This window comes from Ruditapes philippinarum, unplaced genomic scaffold, assembly GCF_026571515.1.
Source record: "Ruditapes philippinarum isolate M1 unplaced genomic scaffold, ASM2657151v2 ctg7041_1_1_1_1, whole genome shotgun sequence".
NCBI lineage: Eukaryota > Metazoa > Mollusca > Bivalvia > Venerida > Veneridae > Ruditapes > Ruditapes philippinarum.
In genome coordinates this window covers 11,794-25,856 of record NW_026858727.1, presented here as the reverse complement: position 1 = coordinate 25,856, position 14,063 = coordinate 11,794, and the positions used below count along the sequence as shown (strand labels likewise).

Below are 14,063 nucleotides of genomic sequence, written 5' to 3'. Positions count from 1 at the left end.
TTTTGTTACTCAGATGTGTTTCTTGTTAATTGTTACATACAAAGATAACTATCATCCCTTTCACCATATTTCTTTTTAGAATTAATTTGGCCCCCAACCCACCGTCCTACTGACCCCTTCCATTCCACCCTTATCCTTTTGTAGTTCTTTTCATTAATTTTCATCTTGAATTACATTGCAGGTTTCTATGATATCTTTTTTTTTAAAAATGATTTATAATGACATCTAGTCCATTTTCTGTGTGTCATGTCCTGATTGGTGTTCTGCTAATTCCCTTACCAATGGTCTTGTGTTTGGGGAAGCTTACATTGAAGGATGCCCTTCCTTGTAGACCTATTTATATTTTACTGCCGTGATCCGGAGGGTAAACTACAACAAAAAATACCACTAATCCCCATGTCCACTGGCTTGGACATGAATGTCTAGTGGGAAAACTTTCAGTAGTGTCCAGTAGTTACAATAATCCTTTAATCATTTCTTAAAACTATTGCTCAAAAGCCCAGACCTCGTCACGCTTTATCATTATATACATGTAGCTGCATATTCTACATATAGAAAAGCCCTGTATTAAGTCCGAGGTTATTATTAATAATAGCCGAGATGTTCCGTTTGCTTTGAAATGTTGACGGTAAAGATAAAAATGGAAAATACATAACAAATATATATCAGTTTTCAATATGAATTGAATGGTTCTTTTTATTTGTTAAGAAATAACAGAAACACAAAAACAACAATAAAAATAACAACAACAACATAACAAAAAGAAAAATCAACAAAAACTCATAATTTCACTACATGTCTATATATTGAGTGCAGTTTCTTCCTTATACAAAACGTTGCCACTGTGTCTTCCAAAGTCACATTTCTGAAAACAAAAAGGATAAAAAATGTAAATAATTATAAATATCCGTTCAAAATGTGCGTTACGTAATTGTTTTCCTACTTTACTTATGTAGCAGCATCATGATAAATACAGTTAATGATATGCAAATATTTAGCATTAAAATATATATTGTTTCTTTACTTTACCTGGAAATTTAAGACGTTTTCAAGCATAACAGGGGTTTTATTTAGCAGGAAGATGCTAGCCTTTCATTTCAATCAAACCAAACTAGAATGTCTGTAAATTCATAAGTCACACTTAAATACTAGTTCATATCTTTGTAAAGATCGTCTTCTAGAACTACATACCAATCTATCTCTACTTAGGTGTTGTAAGCAGCACGGCGTCTTGCTGCGTCATAAAGCTGTACGTCTCTACGTGCCTTCACGCTCTTTTCTCTTAAAATATCATCCCGCATTAATTCTTGCCATCAACTCTTTTTCAGCGGCAAGTGTAGTGAACCTACAAAAACAACAGAAAATAAAGATTTCTGGGCAGGAAAATGTTTAATTAAGCATAAAATAATTAATTAGATTGCTATCTATAACAGCGGTCGAATTATTCCTCTTTTCTAGAGGACTTTACAAAGCATAGTCAATGACTCGACTTTTGCCAATCACTCGATTTATGTCATCGGCTCAACTTTTGCCAATCACTCGACTTATGTCATTTGTTCGACTTTGTCAATCACTCGACTTATGTCAATGGCTCGACTTTGTCAATCATTCGACTTATGTGGCTCGACATTTGCCAATCACTCGACATATGTCAATTGCTCGATTTTTGGCAATCACTCGACTTATCTCAATGGTTCGATGTTTGCCATTCACTTGACTTATATCAATAGCTTGATTTTTATATCAATAGCTTGATTTTTGCCAATCAGTCGACTTATGTCAATGGCTTGACTTTCGCCAATCACTCGACTTAGTACAATGATTCGACTTTTGCCAATCACTCGACTTATGTCACGCAGACTAACTTGATATCGGTATCTAAAGATTTTAGTGACTCATGTATCTTTGATAAAATGTAGACTTTTTAAAAAGTTAAATTAAACCATACAGTCATTTTTTAAATGTATAAAAGTGTATATAGGTATTAATTTTAAGTATCACATCTGCCAACAAATAGGTGTGATTCTTGGCATTGAACGGTATTCAAATATTTTTTTTTCATTCTGGTTATGATGGCTATATATTTTTTCACATACAAGTTGGGTCAGTAACAATGCAACTTTTGTTATCAGTCGTTTGTTGTTTTACCGATAATGTCAAACCAATTTTTAGAGACCTACACATGAAATTGTAATCCAGACAAATTCTTTGTGGACATCTGAACCAGTAATCTCAACAGTATCGGGTATCAATGAGCGATTAAAAATATGTTACTTTAAGATATAATTTAATTTGAAATATATCTACCTCCTCTTCGTTCTGGGTTGGGGTTACCGCCTCATCCAAACCGTCAGCCAATCTTGAAGGCATCCTGCTTGGGTCACCCGTGTTGAAATCAACAGTAAATGAAACACCTCCCTTTGTCAATTTTGACTCTTCGATTTCAGCTTAAGAAAGAGAAAATGAAGTGAATAAATTAGAATGATTAGCAAACATTCTTTATATGTAATGACGCTAATGAAAGACGAAATAGACAATTAAAATGCTGCTGCTGCTGCTGCTGCTGCTGCTGCTGCTGCTGCTGATGATGATGATGATGATGATGATGATAGAAACGTGAAAAATTTTCTTTATGTCCAAAGTAAATATGATAACTTAACTAAATCCTAGAATTAATATCAAATTATCATTATTATTTGTTCTACAATATTGTTATTATCATTCACTAGTATAAGTATGCTTACATTTTTTAATATTTATTAGGAACTGAATCAAAAAACGACATACCCTCTTGCAGCTGTTTTACCATATCCTCCGGGTTGATCGGGTCCGGTGCCTTTCGTCCTGGTGAATTCCTTGAATTTCTCTTTCGTATTTCCGCCTCCGAGTAAGAAGGAGAAACGCTGTTCTTTTTAATTTTACTCTTTACAAGACAACTGCCCATTTTGATATTTTTTATTATTTTTTATCTCACAAAATCGCTAATGTGTGTCAAAAACAGAAATGTTGCCGTATATTTACCGATCACATGAAACAACATTTTACGGTCATAGAAACAACGTCAATAGTACGTCATTACGTCATTAAGTCATATTAATTTGTTTTTGTTTTGCGCATTGTGTAATGTCATCCAGCTATTCATCTAAAGAAAATTACTAAGAATTACAATTCTTGCATAATACCTAACACACTATATACGAGTAAAATACAATATACAAGGAGAAATAACTATATAAGATACGGGCACTATTCTGCTATAAAAAAAACTAATTAAAAGACTACGGATACCATGCTTGAATCAATAGACTACTTTATTAACAACACAAACTCATTTAGTTGTATAATTAAAAAGGAAAACCTATTACATGTAAATTGTACATTTTGACATAATAGGTCGATTAAAACTTTTACAGCAAATATTCGCAAGCAAGTCTCGTCCAAGTTAAGAGTAAAGACATTACCTGGACAATCATTTGCTTCTGTTGTCTTTTGGCAATTATTACAGTTATAGTTATATAGTATTGTTACAGAAGTCAAAATACTACTTTGTCTTTTATGACTATTGAGCCGCGTCATGACAAAACTAACATAGTGCGTTTGCGACCAGCATGGATCCAGACCAGCCTGCGCATCCGCGCAGTCTGGTCAGGATCCATGCTGTTCGCTATCAGTTTCTTTACTTGTTAGAAAGCGAGCAGCATGGATCCTGATCAGACTGCACGGATGCGCAGGCTGGTCTGGATCCATGCTGCTCGCAAACCCATTATGTTGGTTTTGTCGTGACGCGGCTCAATTAATTTCATATTAAAGGGTAATTTCTTAAGGTTTTAAGTATCTAACATGCTCTAAAACTACAATTCAATGTTGCAAAAACCATGTTTGCCATTTCTAAGTAAGAAAATAAATTCGCTTCTGAGGCATAATGTACCTTGAAATTTAAATGAATAAAAAAAAATCCTGAAAATACTAGAATAAATAAAAAACATTTTTAGAACAATATCAGCTTCCAAAAAGTCCGAACATCGTGCACGATTTAAAAAATAATGGGGAACAATCTTTTTTTTCCTATTGTAAAACTGATGTGCACTTCAAATTGCTTCAATTAATAAGATTAAATGCACCGATGAGTGTTCAAGTGAACCTATCGAAGACAAATTTCTGCACACGATTGAAATAATTTCCAAGCGATCAGTTTTTAAGCCACGCTCTATAGCTAACCAATATCTGTTGCCAATAACAGTCATTTCTTTTTCCGAGTCATTTGGTTATTCCTCGAAGTTTCCTTAGCGTTCCTTGTAACATTAACGCTCCGTCGTCTGCTGGCAATCATTTCCAGCAATGTCGTCTGCTTCGGTGAATATGATGGGGCAACTATGGAGAAATTAAAAGTAATATAACAAGAGCGAGGACGAGACTTGTCACAATATCGGAGGTTTCTGACAATTGTAATTGATTAACCGATGTTAATCACATTTTACTATCACAGAAATTATTCAAAGTTTGGTTGTTATTTCATGTATTTCTTCACTTGACAATGTTGACTTTTTGATATAATTATTTCAAAGACACTTGTATGCGTCCAACTTTTTCAAAGAAAAGATGTTTTTATAAAGTATTTTAATAAGATATTTGAGGAAATATGTATGAGGTTTTGATTTATGAAACTTAAATTTTGTTGTCGATCTGAAAAATTGTTTGAAAAGCATTGATTTCTTAACAATTGCACCATTTTTGGAATCATAAGAGCATCATTTTCACAACGGCTCAGTTGACAGAAGGGGTGTGTAAACAAAATAATAAGACGTTATTAAAAAAGGATATTAAACATGTTTGACACAGTAAGCAATTTGAAACACATAACGGTAAAATATAAATATAGAAAACTAAGAAACAAACCTGATTATACCCCGCTTTGTTTCAATAAGACATTATTATAGCCTTTAATACGTGTACAAAAGAACAAAAGAATTATTAATTATGCTTTCACCTTTTTGACTTTACAGGAAAGAAAAAAATATATATAATATCATAATGAATTGTATCTATATTAGCGGCTAATATAAAGCAACATGGGGTGGAAACAATGTATCTGTAGGGAAGCAAACAAAACATATTTCAATAAGAAATCCCAGCACGACCTCCTTTCCAAATTATAAATACTGGATATCAAAGAGAAACCAGTCTACGCAAATAAGCTGAAGGATCGACTTAAAATGAAATGATAACTTTACTCTTGTTGTTATCGGCGATGTTCATTTCTTTTCCTCTACAGTTGCCATTTCCTTATTTGAGCTTAATATATCGGAACATTGATGTATTAATTTATGTTTCTAGGAGGCGGTGCTTCGTGAATTGCAAAGAATCTGTGATAAGCTGGCATGGTCAAGTCCCTCCCCTTCATGAACATAATTATATTGTGTTACTTTAAATGTATCTTGTTTCTTTTCAGAGCATTCCAAAGCGCTTGCCAAAGAATATATCCTCTTTCTTTACCAAATATTCCACACATAAAATTTTTACTGCCAATCTTGTAAAAAAATTGGGAAAAAAAATTCGAAGGCAAACATGCAGTTTGGAATGGATAAAGTTTTATCTTCTGGAATTCGGCATGCGCAGGATAGTTTTGAAACAGTCGACCGTACGGAAAATGTCTCTATAAATGAAACAAGGAAGGCGGAAAGATTTCCAAGAACTCCAAAATGTGCCAGATGTAGGAATCATGGTGTCGTATCAGCTCTGAAGGTAAGGTCACAGGTAAACATTTATTTTTTAAAATAAAATTATAATTATTATGTAGATCTTGTTTAGTAGCATATAAGCAAAAAACCCATTCCAGATACTATAACTATTATATTGAAGTTTAGTTTAGTTTAAACATGTTTATTTTAGCTCGATTGAGAAACAAGTTATTGCAACTTGCATTAATCACATTCGAGTTCGCTTCCTGGAACTAACCAGTACTGGTGTCATATGAAGAAACATGATAGTTAACCGAGTAGGGATTGAACCCATGCTTCCTCGATTGAGAGTCAAACACATTAACCACTAGGCAATCGCTATTAAAGTCAGCCCAATTTGGTGTTTTAAACTTTAAATTAATTTGAAGAAGGATAGGTTATCTAAAATTGTAATATTTTGGTTAAAACTAAAATGTCAATTTACCAAGATGATTTCCCCCTTTTTTTTATAGATATATGAAATCCATTCGTTCGTACAAGTTCTTTGCTAGTATGAACAGCATGGATCCTAATCAGACTGCGCGGATGCGCAGGCTGGTCTGGATCCATGCTGGTCGCAAACCCACTATGTTGGTTTTGTCGTGACGCGGCTCAAATGTACTTTTACTCTTTAAAGGAGCTCGACTTAGGCCCAAAAGCGTGTCAAATATTAAAATTGTGAAAGTCAGACAAAGATCGATCGGAGCACTTTAAACTTACAATATGCAAAAAACAATGAAAAATATACTCGGAATTAAATTGAAAATCGATTCCTTGTGCGATTCTAAGCCCGACTTCTTTTCCGGGAGGGGCGAGATCATTTTGCAAGATAAACGTGATAATTCTAGAAGAACGAGGTGAGCGAATGATTTGAAAATTTACACAAAAGTTATTTATCTAGATCTACATCGAGTGATACTTAAATCTTGAAAAAGATATTTCCTAAAAATCCTCAGTGGAGTTCCTTTAAAAAACGATTTCATTGTAAATGAACGGGATGAATATTTTAATAATGTCGACATTATTTCAAATTTATGGGAATAAAAAGATTTATTTTAATAATCTGTTAACCATTCCAATAATAAACGATTCCTAATGACACTATTTGAGTTGAAGAAAGGTATACAAACGAACACAATTTGACTCTGACCCCTTCTCAACCGACTATACGTAAACAAAATTATCTGCTATTTTTTGTAAATCCTTAATCAAATTCTTACCCTACGAAACATTTAAAAAAATCGGACTTTTCGTGGACATTTTTTATTTTTCAAAATTATCCCAATAATAATAATAATAACAATAATAATGATGATGATGATAATAATAATAATAATAATAATAATAATAATAATAATAATAATAATAATAATAATAATATTAAATTCAAATCGGGCTAAGCTAGAATTGCACACAAGGAATCGATTTTTAATCTTATTCTGAGTATATTTCTGTATTACCTTTTTGCATTTGGTAATTTAGGGAGAAAAATGAAATGTGTAGTCAGATGGGATGGGATTCAAAAGTTCGATCCACACCTAAAATTGTCTGTATTAAATCTGTCCGAAAACGAGCGATCTCTCGTTGTTTTGTAAAAAATAAACTCGGAATGAAAATAAGGGAAGTTTAGTTTGTTATACATACAAGCACATAAATTCATTTATCATATACTTATAAATGACATTTTGAGAAATATTGATGAAAAAAGGCGTATTTTCATTTTCCGTATTTTTAACATAAAAATTTATTTTTCACTGCAACGGAACATATTGTCCGTATTTTCACTGATGTCTGCCGGACTACTTTCTCCTATATCAGCTGATAATCAAAATTTAAGGGCAAGTCTTTCAAATTGTAATATTAAAAAAGAGAAATATGTATATAATAAACAGAAAAATCAAGCTTTTTTCTATGAATACAGCATTTTATTTCATCCTGTGGTATGAAAATTATCATATTTCACTCGTGGCTACCGCAACTCATGAAATATTTCTTTTCATACCACTTTATGAAAATAATTCTTGTATTTATTGAAAAAAACTCATCGTTGTAGTATATATTATTACAAAAAATAAAACTATATAAACCATTCATGCGTACTAAACCTGAAAGCGGTTTTTGACGTACGTTTTTGACCAAAAGATTATTTCAGTCCCGATTCCCCTAAACATTCATTTTCAGGCAAGTACGGGTGTATTATTATTTAGAAAAAAAGTAACTTTTTCTTTTGTAGACAAAAATAAAAAACATGGACATGAAATTGTCTCACTTCAGGACTTTTGATAATGCAAATTATGTTACATAATAAATAGATAAATAAATGAATAAATAAATAAGCTGAAAGTCTACCAAATGCCTAATATTGACAGAAAACTTTTGATATAATGTAACAGTTCAATTGCAAATTTTAATATCGATAAAAATAGGTAAATCATATTTTGATATATAAATCTTTAAAGGGTTTCATGTCTTGCACGGAGAACTTTGGCTATTTTTTCCGTAGGCATGCACGTTATCCGAAAAGGGCATGCGAGATTTAAGGTTACTCCTCGTGATAGTCTGAAACAGACTCGCGAGAGTATATTCTGATTCTCGCCTGGATTAAATTTAAATATGCGACATTTTAAACATTTAATGTAGCTATAATTTTCTTGCGAGAAAGATAATTCATCAAAAATGAATTGGCGGCTGTAGAATAGGCTATTATATACCACACGGACCGGCTGTGATTTAAAATACATGTACTTACTATGTGAATTCTCACATCCTTAATCACTCCAACTGCAAAGTTATGCATGCATTTCATTATATAGAGAATATTGAATGAGTGTAAGTTTAAAACTGAATTTATCGAACGAGGTGCATACAAATGTATTATGCGAGCCTCTGGCGGGCTTAATATTATTTCATACAACGAGTTCATTAAATTCAGTAAAGAACTTACACGAATTTAATATTCTTTTTATAACAGACTGAAAATAAAGACCAATTGAAGTGAAAAAGAACCTTTTTTCATTGACGCGCCTTTCGTATATAACGCTAACATTTAGAGCGGCTTAACGCTTTGCTTGTATAACGCAAATGACGTCACGTCAAAATATATGCATGGTCGTGCAATACCATTTTTACCGAGTCGCAAAAAACGTCACGGGTATGTTATAAATGTATATAGCGGTGTTGTATTTCTATTAAAAGTATAAATTTAAAGATAGCGTGTTCAATAAATAACTGGTTTTAGTGCACACTATAAAAAGTCAAAAGATATTACATGATTATAATTTTAAGTGCATTAAGACAACATTTTTCAGAAAAAAAAGAGAAAAAACACAGCAATACTAGTATTGAACATTGTTTAATTTATAAATGAATTTATGGGCTTGTATTAATGTTTAAACCATGACCTACCTATATTTACTATGTTTGAATTATTGTACAACATGTGATAATTGTGATTGTATGCATAAAACTGTTTTTCTATTCTGTTTAAGTTCCATGAAAATGAGAAACAAAGTGTAATACGAATTAATACAAATCGACTTCGCAATGCAACAGAGCTTTGAGACAACAAAGCAAAGCGTATGTTCCAGGCTCCTATATCCAACATTCAAAGCTCGTGGCAAATCTTATTTACAAATACATAAAATTGATACGACATTTCTAAAATTGTAAAATGGCAGATAATCCTGAAATTATTATTTGCGAAGTTATGACCATTATTTTTACTTATTATTTTGTCTTCTAACTCAAAGATTTTCAAAGGTATAAACTTCAAAAAGGTCTCATTTTGCCGTTTGAGGTTCATTACTGTTTTCAAGTTCATCATGTTTCTAAGAAATATTCACTAATGTCCTTTTTATATTTTTTCTACAGGGACATAAGCGATACTGCCAGTGGAGGGATTGTCTTTGCGCGAAATGTACTCTGATAGCCGAACGTCAGCGCGTAATGGCGGCACAAGTCGCTCTCCGTCGTCAGCAGGCACAGGAAGAAAACGAAGCTAGCGACTTGGGTATGCTGTATGGACCCGGCGGACTTCTACGCATAAATTCTGATAACATGAAACCACCCGTGTCTAATAATAAAATCAGTAAAAGAAGGAATGATGGACAAGATTCTCATAACAATTGTAAGTGTTCTTTTTTCCCAAAAATACGAAAGCTGCAGTTCACAATCTTAATGGGCCTTTTTCTACAATATTTTAATACTAATTAAGATTACCATTGAACATTTAAATTCACGAAAAATAACAACAAAACAATAAATAAACAAACCATCTTTTTGAGATCACCAATTGAAGTTAAGATGGTCTCCGCAAGAAGCAAAATAACACTTGTTGCTTGATTGCATTTGAGTATTGTGTTTTATTCAGTATTTGTAATATTCTTTTTCAGCTAAACCTGTGAAGCAATGTAAGGGGAATGCAGAATATGGAGAAGTAGAGAGCACTTCGCAAATTTCTTCTGCTAAATCAGATACGATCAGCACGATGGCTTCATCACACAGAAGCAGCCGACAATTTCACCAGGACCAAAAGTTGGACACCCAAGACGCACATTCACAATCGGATAAGAAATACGAAATCATTAGTAAACTGTTTCCAATGTTGTCTGCCACAAATGTGAAAAATATTTTGAGTATCAATGATAATGATATTTCCATGACAATTGATTTTATTCTGTCGAAAAATTTAAACGATTCGCGTAATTCGGTTTCAATGGTTTCTTCATCTATGATGTTAAGACCTGGTTTCTTTGGTAACGCCCTACATTCAAATATCTATGGCAGCAACGCTATGATCGGAAGACTTCGGGCATTTCCAAACTGTACAGCAGCCGACAACTTCCGGTTTCCGATGACAACAGTTTTCAACAGTTTACCATACTCGATGCTTGAAATCCCAGGAACTCATTCAGAGGACAGAAATAAACGTATTACAAGTGCAAGGGAAACAAACGTCAAACACGATTCAATCTCCGGGTAGTAAAATACAATGCATGTGAATTCTAAATAGTAGGCCTACTCAGTAATACTTTGTAATCAAAAAAGACCATACGTGACATTAAAGGAATTTCTCTAGAGGAAGATAAATGATTTGGTCAACATTTCAGGGGGATCCCTGTTTTGTTTTTCTTTTTTGCGAAGCTGAATTTATTCTATACTGTATAACTTACTAAAAATTGCTATTCATTTCGACAGACAGTAAATATTATTATAGATAAGTATATACGTCGGGAAAACAGCCAATGCAACTTTGTGGACGTTGGGCATATGCCCCAATAAGATTTAATGTCTGAAAAAAATGCTAGCTTGCAATTGTTATGGGAACAGTTACTGTTACAATTTTCGTGTATTCTTAAAGGAAATGATACTTTCCTCAGTGTTTGACCTTTTTTCATTTTGAAAACAACAGCAATAGAAGTGTTGATTGACATAATTATGATACTTGGATTTGGTGAAGAAATACATGTACATATTCAAATTACATTACTTGCGTGTACATAGTATATTGTATAATTTGACCCGTTGCATTCAGACTGTATAAGACTTGCATTTTAATATTGTGATTTAAGATTTATATACAAAATGTATAAGTTTTTCTGAGGATGTCAGAAAATAATTTCAGCAAAAGATTTAACGCTAGGACATTAGATAATAAAGCGTGACCGTGCATCTGTGGTGTATTTCTTAAACATCAGATTGTCAACCAAAAAAACATATTCCAAAGAGATGCTTTTAATTTCGTTACTCAAAAACTTTCTTTTTTCGGATTTCCAATTTATTCATTAGTCGATTACATCAACATTCTTTTTCTTATGCTTATGTTGCTTTTTTGGCAATTAGAGTACAGTTATAGTGTTTTTGTGTACATTTCGCTACTTTTATGAAAAATTATTTCACATTTAGCGCTTATTCAGGTAACCAGCTCTTTAACCACTATATTTAAAAGTTACAAAAAATTCGTTTGCCATTTCTAAAGAAGTAAAAATGTATTCATTTCCGAGGCATAATTAATGCGTCTTTCATTGCAATGACAGAAAAATTTAAACCTTTTAAATCTATATTTTTGCGCTCTTCAATAGTGCTAGTCGAAAAAACTAATTAACGTTGTTCCAAAAGATCTGTACCCGGTATCTTATAAGGAAAACAGAGACTTATATTTAATAGCACCTTTAAAACGCAATCGATATCTTAAACTGCAAACGCTAAATAAATATTACATGCAAGATATTTAATGGGAAAAATAAAATGGGTTCGAATTTATACTGTCGAAGTAAAGTTCGAGGTGCAGTCAAAATCAATTTGTCTTTTTTCTTTCTTATCTTTTGTCTTAAAAACAAATGTTTCATCTTATTTATCAATTTAATAAAGGACAGGAATTAAATACTGTCTTAATATATGGTAAAATAAAACAAGACTGTCAGAGAAGACTTCGGCGCTCGACTAATTAAATACTTGACGTGATAAAAGAAGATATAACTATTGGGAAAAATCAATAATTATTATGATATAAGTACATTTCTGTATCAGTATCAAGAAAGCACTCAATGTTCAATGTGTTTGCATCACAATCCATTTCGTAACAGAAATAAGAGCAAAAAAGTATTTAAAGTAAAATTATAAGTTCAAATAAGTAAAAGACTATTGAAATAAAGATACTAGGGTTATGAATCTTGTCATGCATAATGTGAGAAATGACAAATAAGAATTACCTTAATTATCTTAAGTCTATAGTAGATACATTTGTACCATTTACAATATAACAATTTTCAAATAAATTTGAAGATTAAAACTTAACTGGAGAGAATTCTTGAAATATATGAGGTAGTGTTATAAATTTTATCACTGACAAAGATGATAACAAACATATTTTGAAGTCTGAATTAAATCCCTGAAGAAATAAAGAAATTAAAGAAAAAATATGGAAAAAATATGGAAAATTCTATGTTCAACGGAAAGATAATTCGGAAAATATTGACGCAAGAGTTATGAACCTTTCATATCATTATTATAAGGGAGTTGATATGAAACTAAATTCAAATAAATCGTTTGAAAAATAAAGAAGTTAAATCAATTTTTTTTATATAAAAACATTCCAAGGTCAAGAGGGGAATAATTCTGTGCTAGTTATGAATCTTGTCAAGTATCATGTGGTTGATGAGAAGGAACATATATTTGAAGTTGATACCTTAAGAAGTGAAAAATCTACAGTATAAATATTATACTGTTTAAAAACATTAATCTAAAATCTGGACGAGGACCAAATCTAGAGTAGGACAGCTCTCCATATGCTAAAAATGCATGGAAGCTGGAACACATTCACCTAGTTAAGTTTCATACAATACTGTACTGGGTTGTTGTTGTTTTTCTTATATATAATCATTCCAACTGTCGTAAAAACAATTTAACAGACAATCCATTTATTCTAAAAGCCCAAATGACGTGACGTTATCAAAGTATCCGGGGAAAAAAAACAGAATTTCGGCCATTCCTGGTAATATAGGGACACATATTTTTTTCTGAACAGAAATGGTAAATACTCAAAAAATATTAACAAGAATGTCGAAGACGCGGCAGGAATTGTCACAAAACCAGGTTTCAAGCCAATGATATTCAGTGTCTTCTTCCAAAGTACACAACGGGACATTTCCTTAAAAATAACAACAAAATTCCTAGCTTCAGCGTCATCAATTTATGTAGTACACTTAAAATGGTTTTGTGAAAATTTGGTTTAAATCCTCCTGGCATTTAGGAAGGCCTGCACACTGATGAATATTTTTTCTATCGTGATATAAAGAAAAATCATGAAATGTACAAGAATTTAAAAAAAAACAACAAAAAAACAAAAAAAAAAATCCGTTTAGGATTAGAACAATAAATCTTACAGAATACTCCGCGCAGTATAGGTGCGACAAGACGTATATCCAGATGTATAATATTATACGTTCGAAGATGACAATAATTCTGAAAAATTCTGGAAATTTCTCTAGAAAATTTGGGAGTTACAAGAGAGAAATTTATTTCTATATATAGAGCTCGAGCCTGCCAAAAAAAAAAAAAGAGATCAAATCACAAAACCCCGCCAGTATGCGCCAGGGCATTTGTAGGAAATAATTCCGAGAAAGTGTAAGCGTTGAAATCTCTCGAGAAAATGAATATTTCTTAATCTATTAATATGTGAACAAACGGGTTAGAATTAGACCTTACAATGATAACCACAAAACAAAATATACCTATAGCCCTCCACGACAAAACTTTTGTAAATGTAAGTTGTGTACACGCTCGTCCACTAATGTTTACCAATCAACCATTTTTTCTTCTGAAAATCTGGTTAAAACACAAAAGCTG

The 14,063-nt window shown here is 32.2% G+C and overlaps 2 protein-coding genes across 2 annotated transcripts; one reads left to right on the top strand and one right to left on the bottom strand.

Moving 5' to 3' along the window:
• Positions 1-1,324: 1,324 nt before the first annotated feature.
• On the bottom strand, positions 1,325-2,971 carry LOC132754067 (uncharacterized). Its single transcript, XM_060744654.1, has 3 exons — positions 2,788-2,971; positions 2,308-2,447; positions 1,325-1,345 (listed from the first exon to the last, which is right to left on the bottom strand). The coding sequence occupies exons 1-3, from the start codon at positions 2,942-2,944 to the stop codon at positions 1,325-1,327; spliced, it is 318 nt and encodes a 105-aa protein (XP_060600637.1). The 5' UTR covers positions 2,945-2,971.
• Positions 2,972-5,504: 2,533 nt separating this feature from the next.
• On the top strand, positions 5,505-11,409 carry LOC132754068 (doublesex- and mab-3-related transcription factor A2-like). Its single transcript, XM_060744655.1, has 3 exons — positions 5,505-5,742; positions 9,588-9,843; positions 10,109-11,409. The coding sequence occupies exons 1-3, from the start codon at positions 5,566-5,568 to the stop codon at positions 10,696-10,698; spliced, it is 1,023 nt and encodes a 340-aa protein (XP_060600638.1). The 5' UTR covers positions 5,505-5,565; the 3' UTR covers positions 10,699-11,409.
• Positions 11,410-14,063: the final 2,654 nt, after the last annotated feature.

Coding starts and splice junctions, on each gene's coding strand:
- LOC132754067 (XM_060744654.1), bottom strand. CDS start 2,944: ATGGGCAGTTGTCTTGTAAAGAGTAAAATTAAAAAGAACAGCGTTTCT. Junction 2,448..2,787: donor GGTAAAACAGCTGCAAGAGG/GTATGTCGTTTT, acceptor CTCTTTCTTAAG/CTGAAATCGAAGAGTCAAAA. Junction 1,346..2,307: donor CAACCCAGAACGAAGAGGAG/GTAGATATATTT, acceptor TTGTTTTTGTAG/GTTCACTACACTTGCCGCTG.
- LOC132754068 (XM_060744655.1), top strand. CDS start 5,566: ATGCAGTTTGGAATGGATAAAGTTTTATCTTCTGGAATTCGGCATGCG. Junction 5,743..9,587: donor GTGTCGTATCAGCTCTGAAG/GTAAGGTCACAG, acceptor TTTTTTCTACAG/GGACATAAGCGATACTGCCA. Junction 9,844..10,108: donor ACAAGATTCTCATAACAATT/GTAAGTGTTCTT, acceptor ATTCTTTTTCAG/CTAAACCTGTGAAGCAATGT.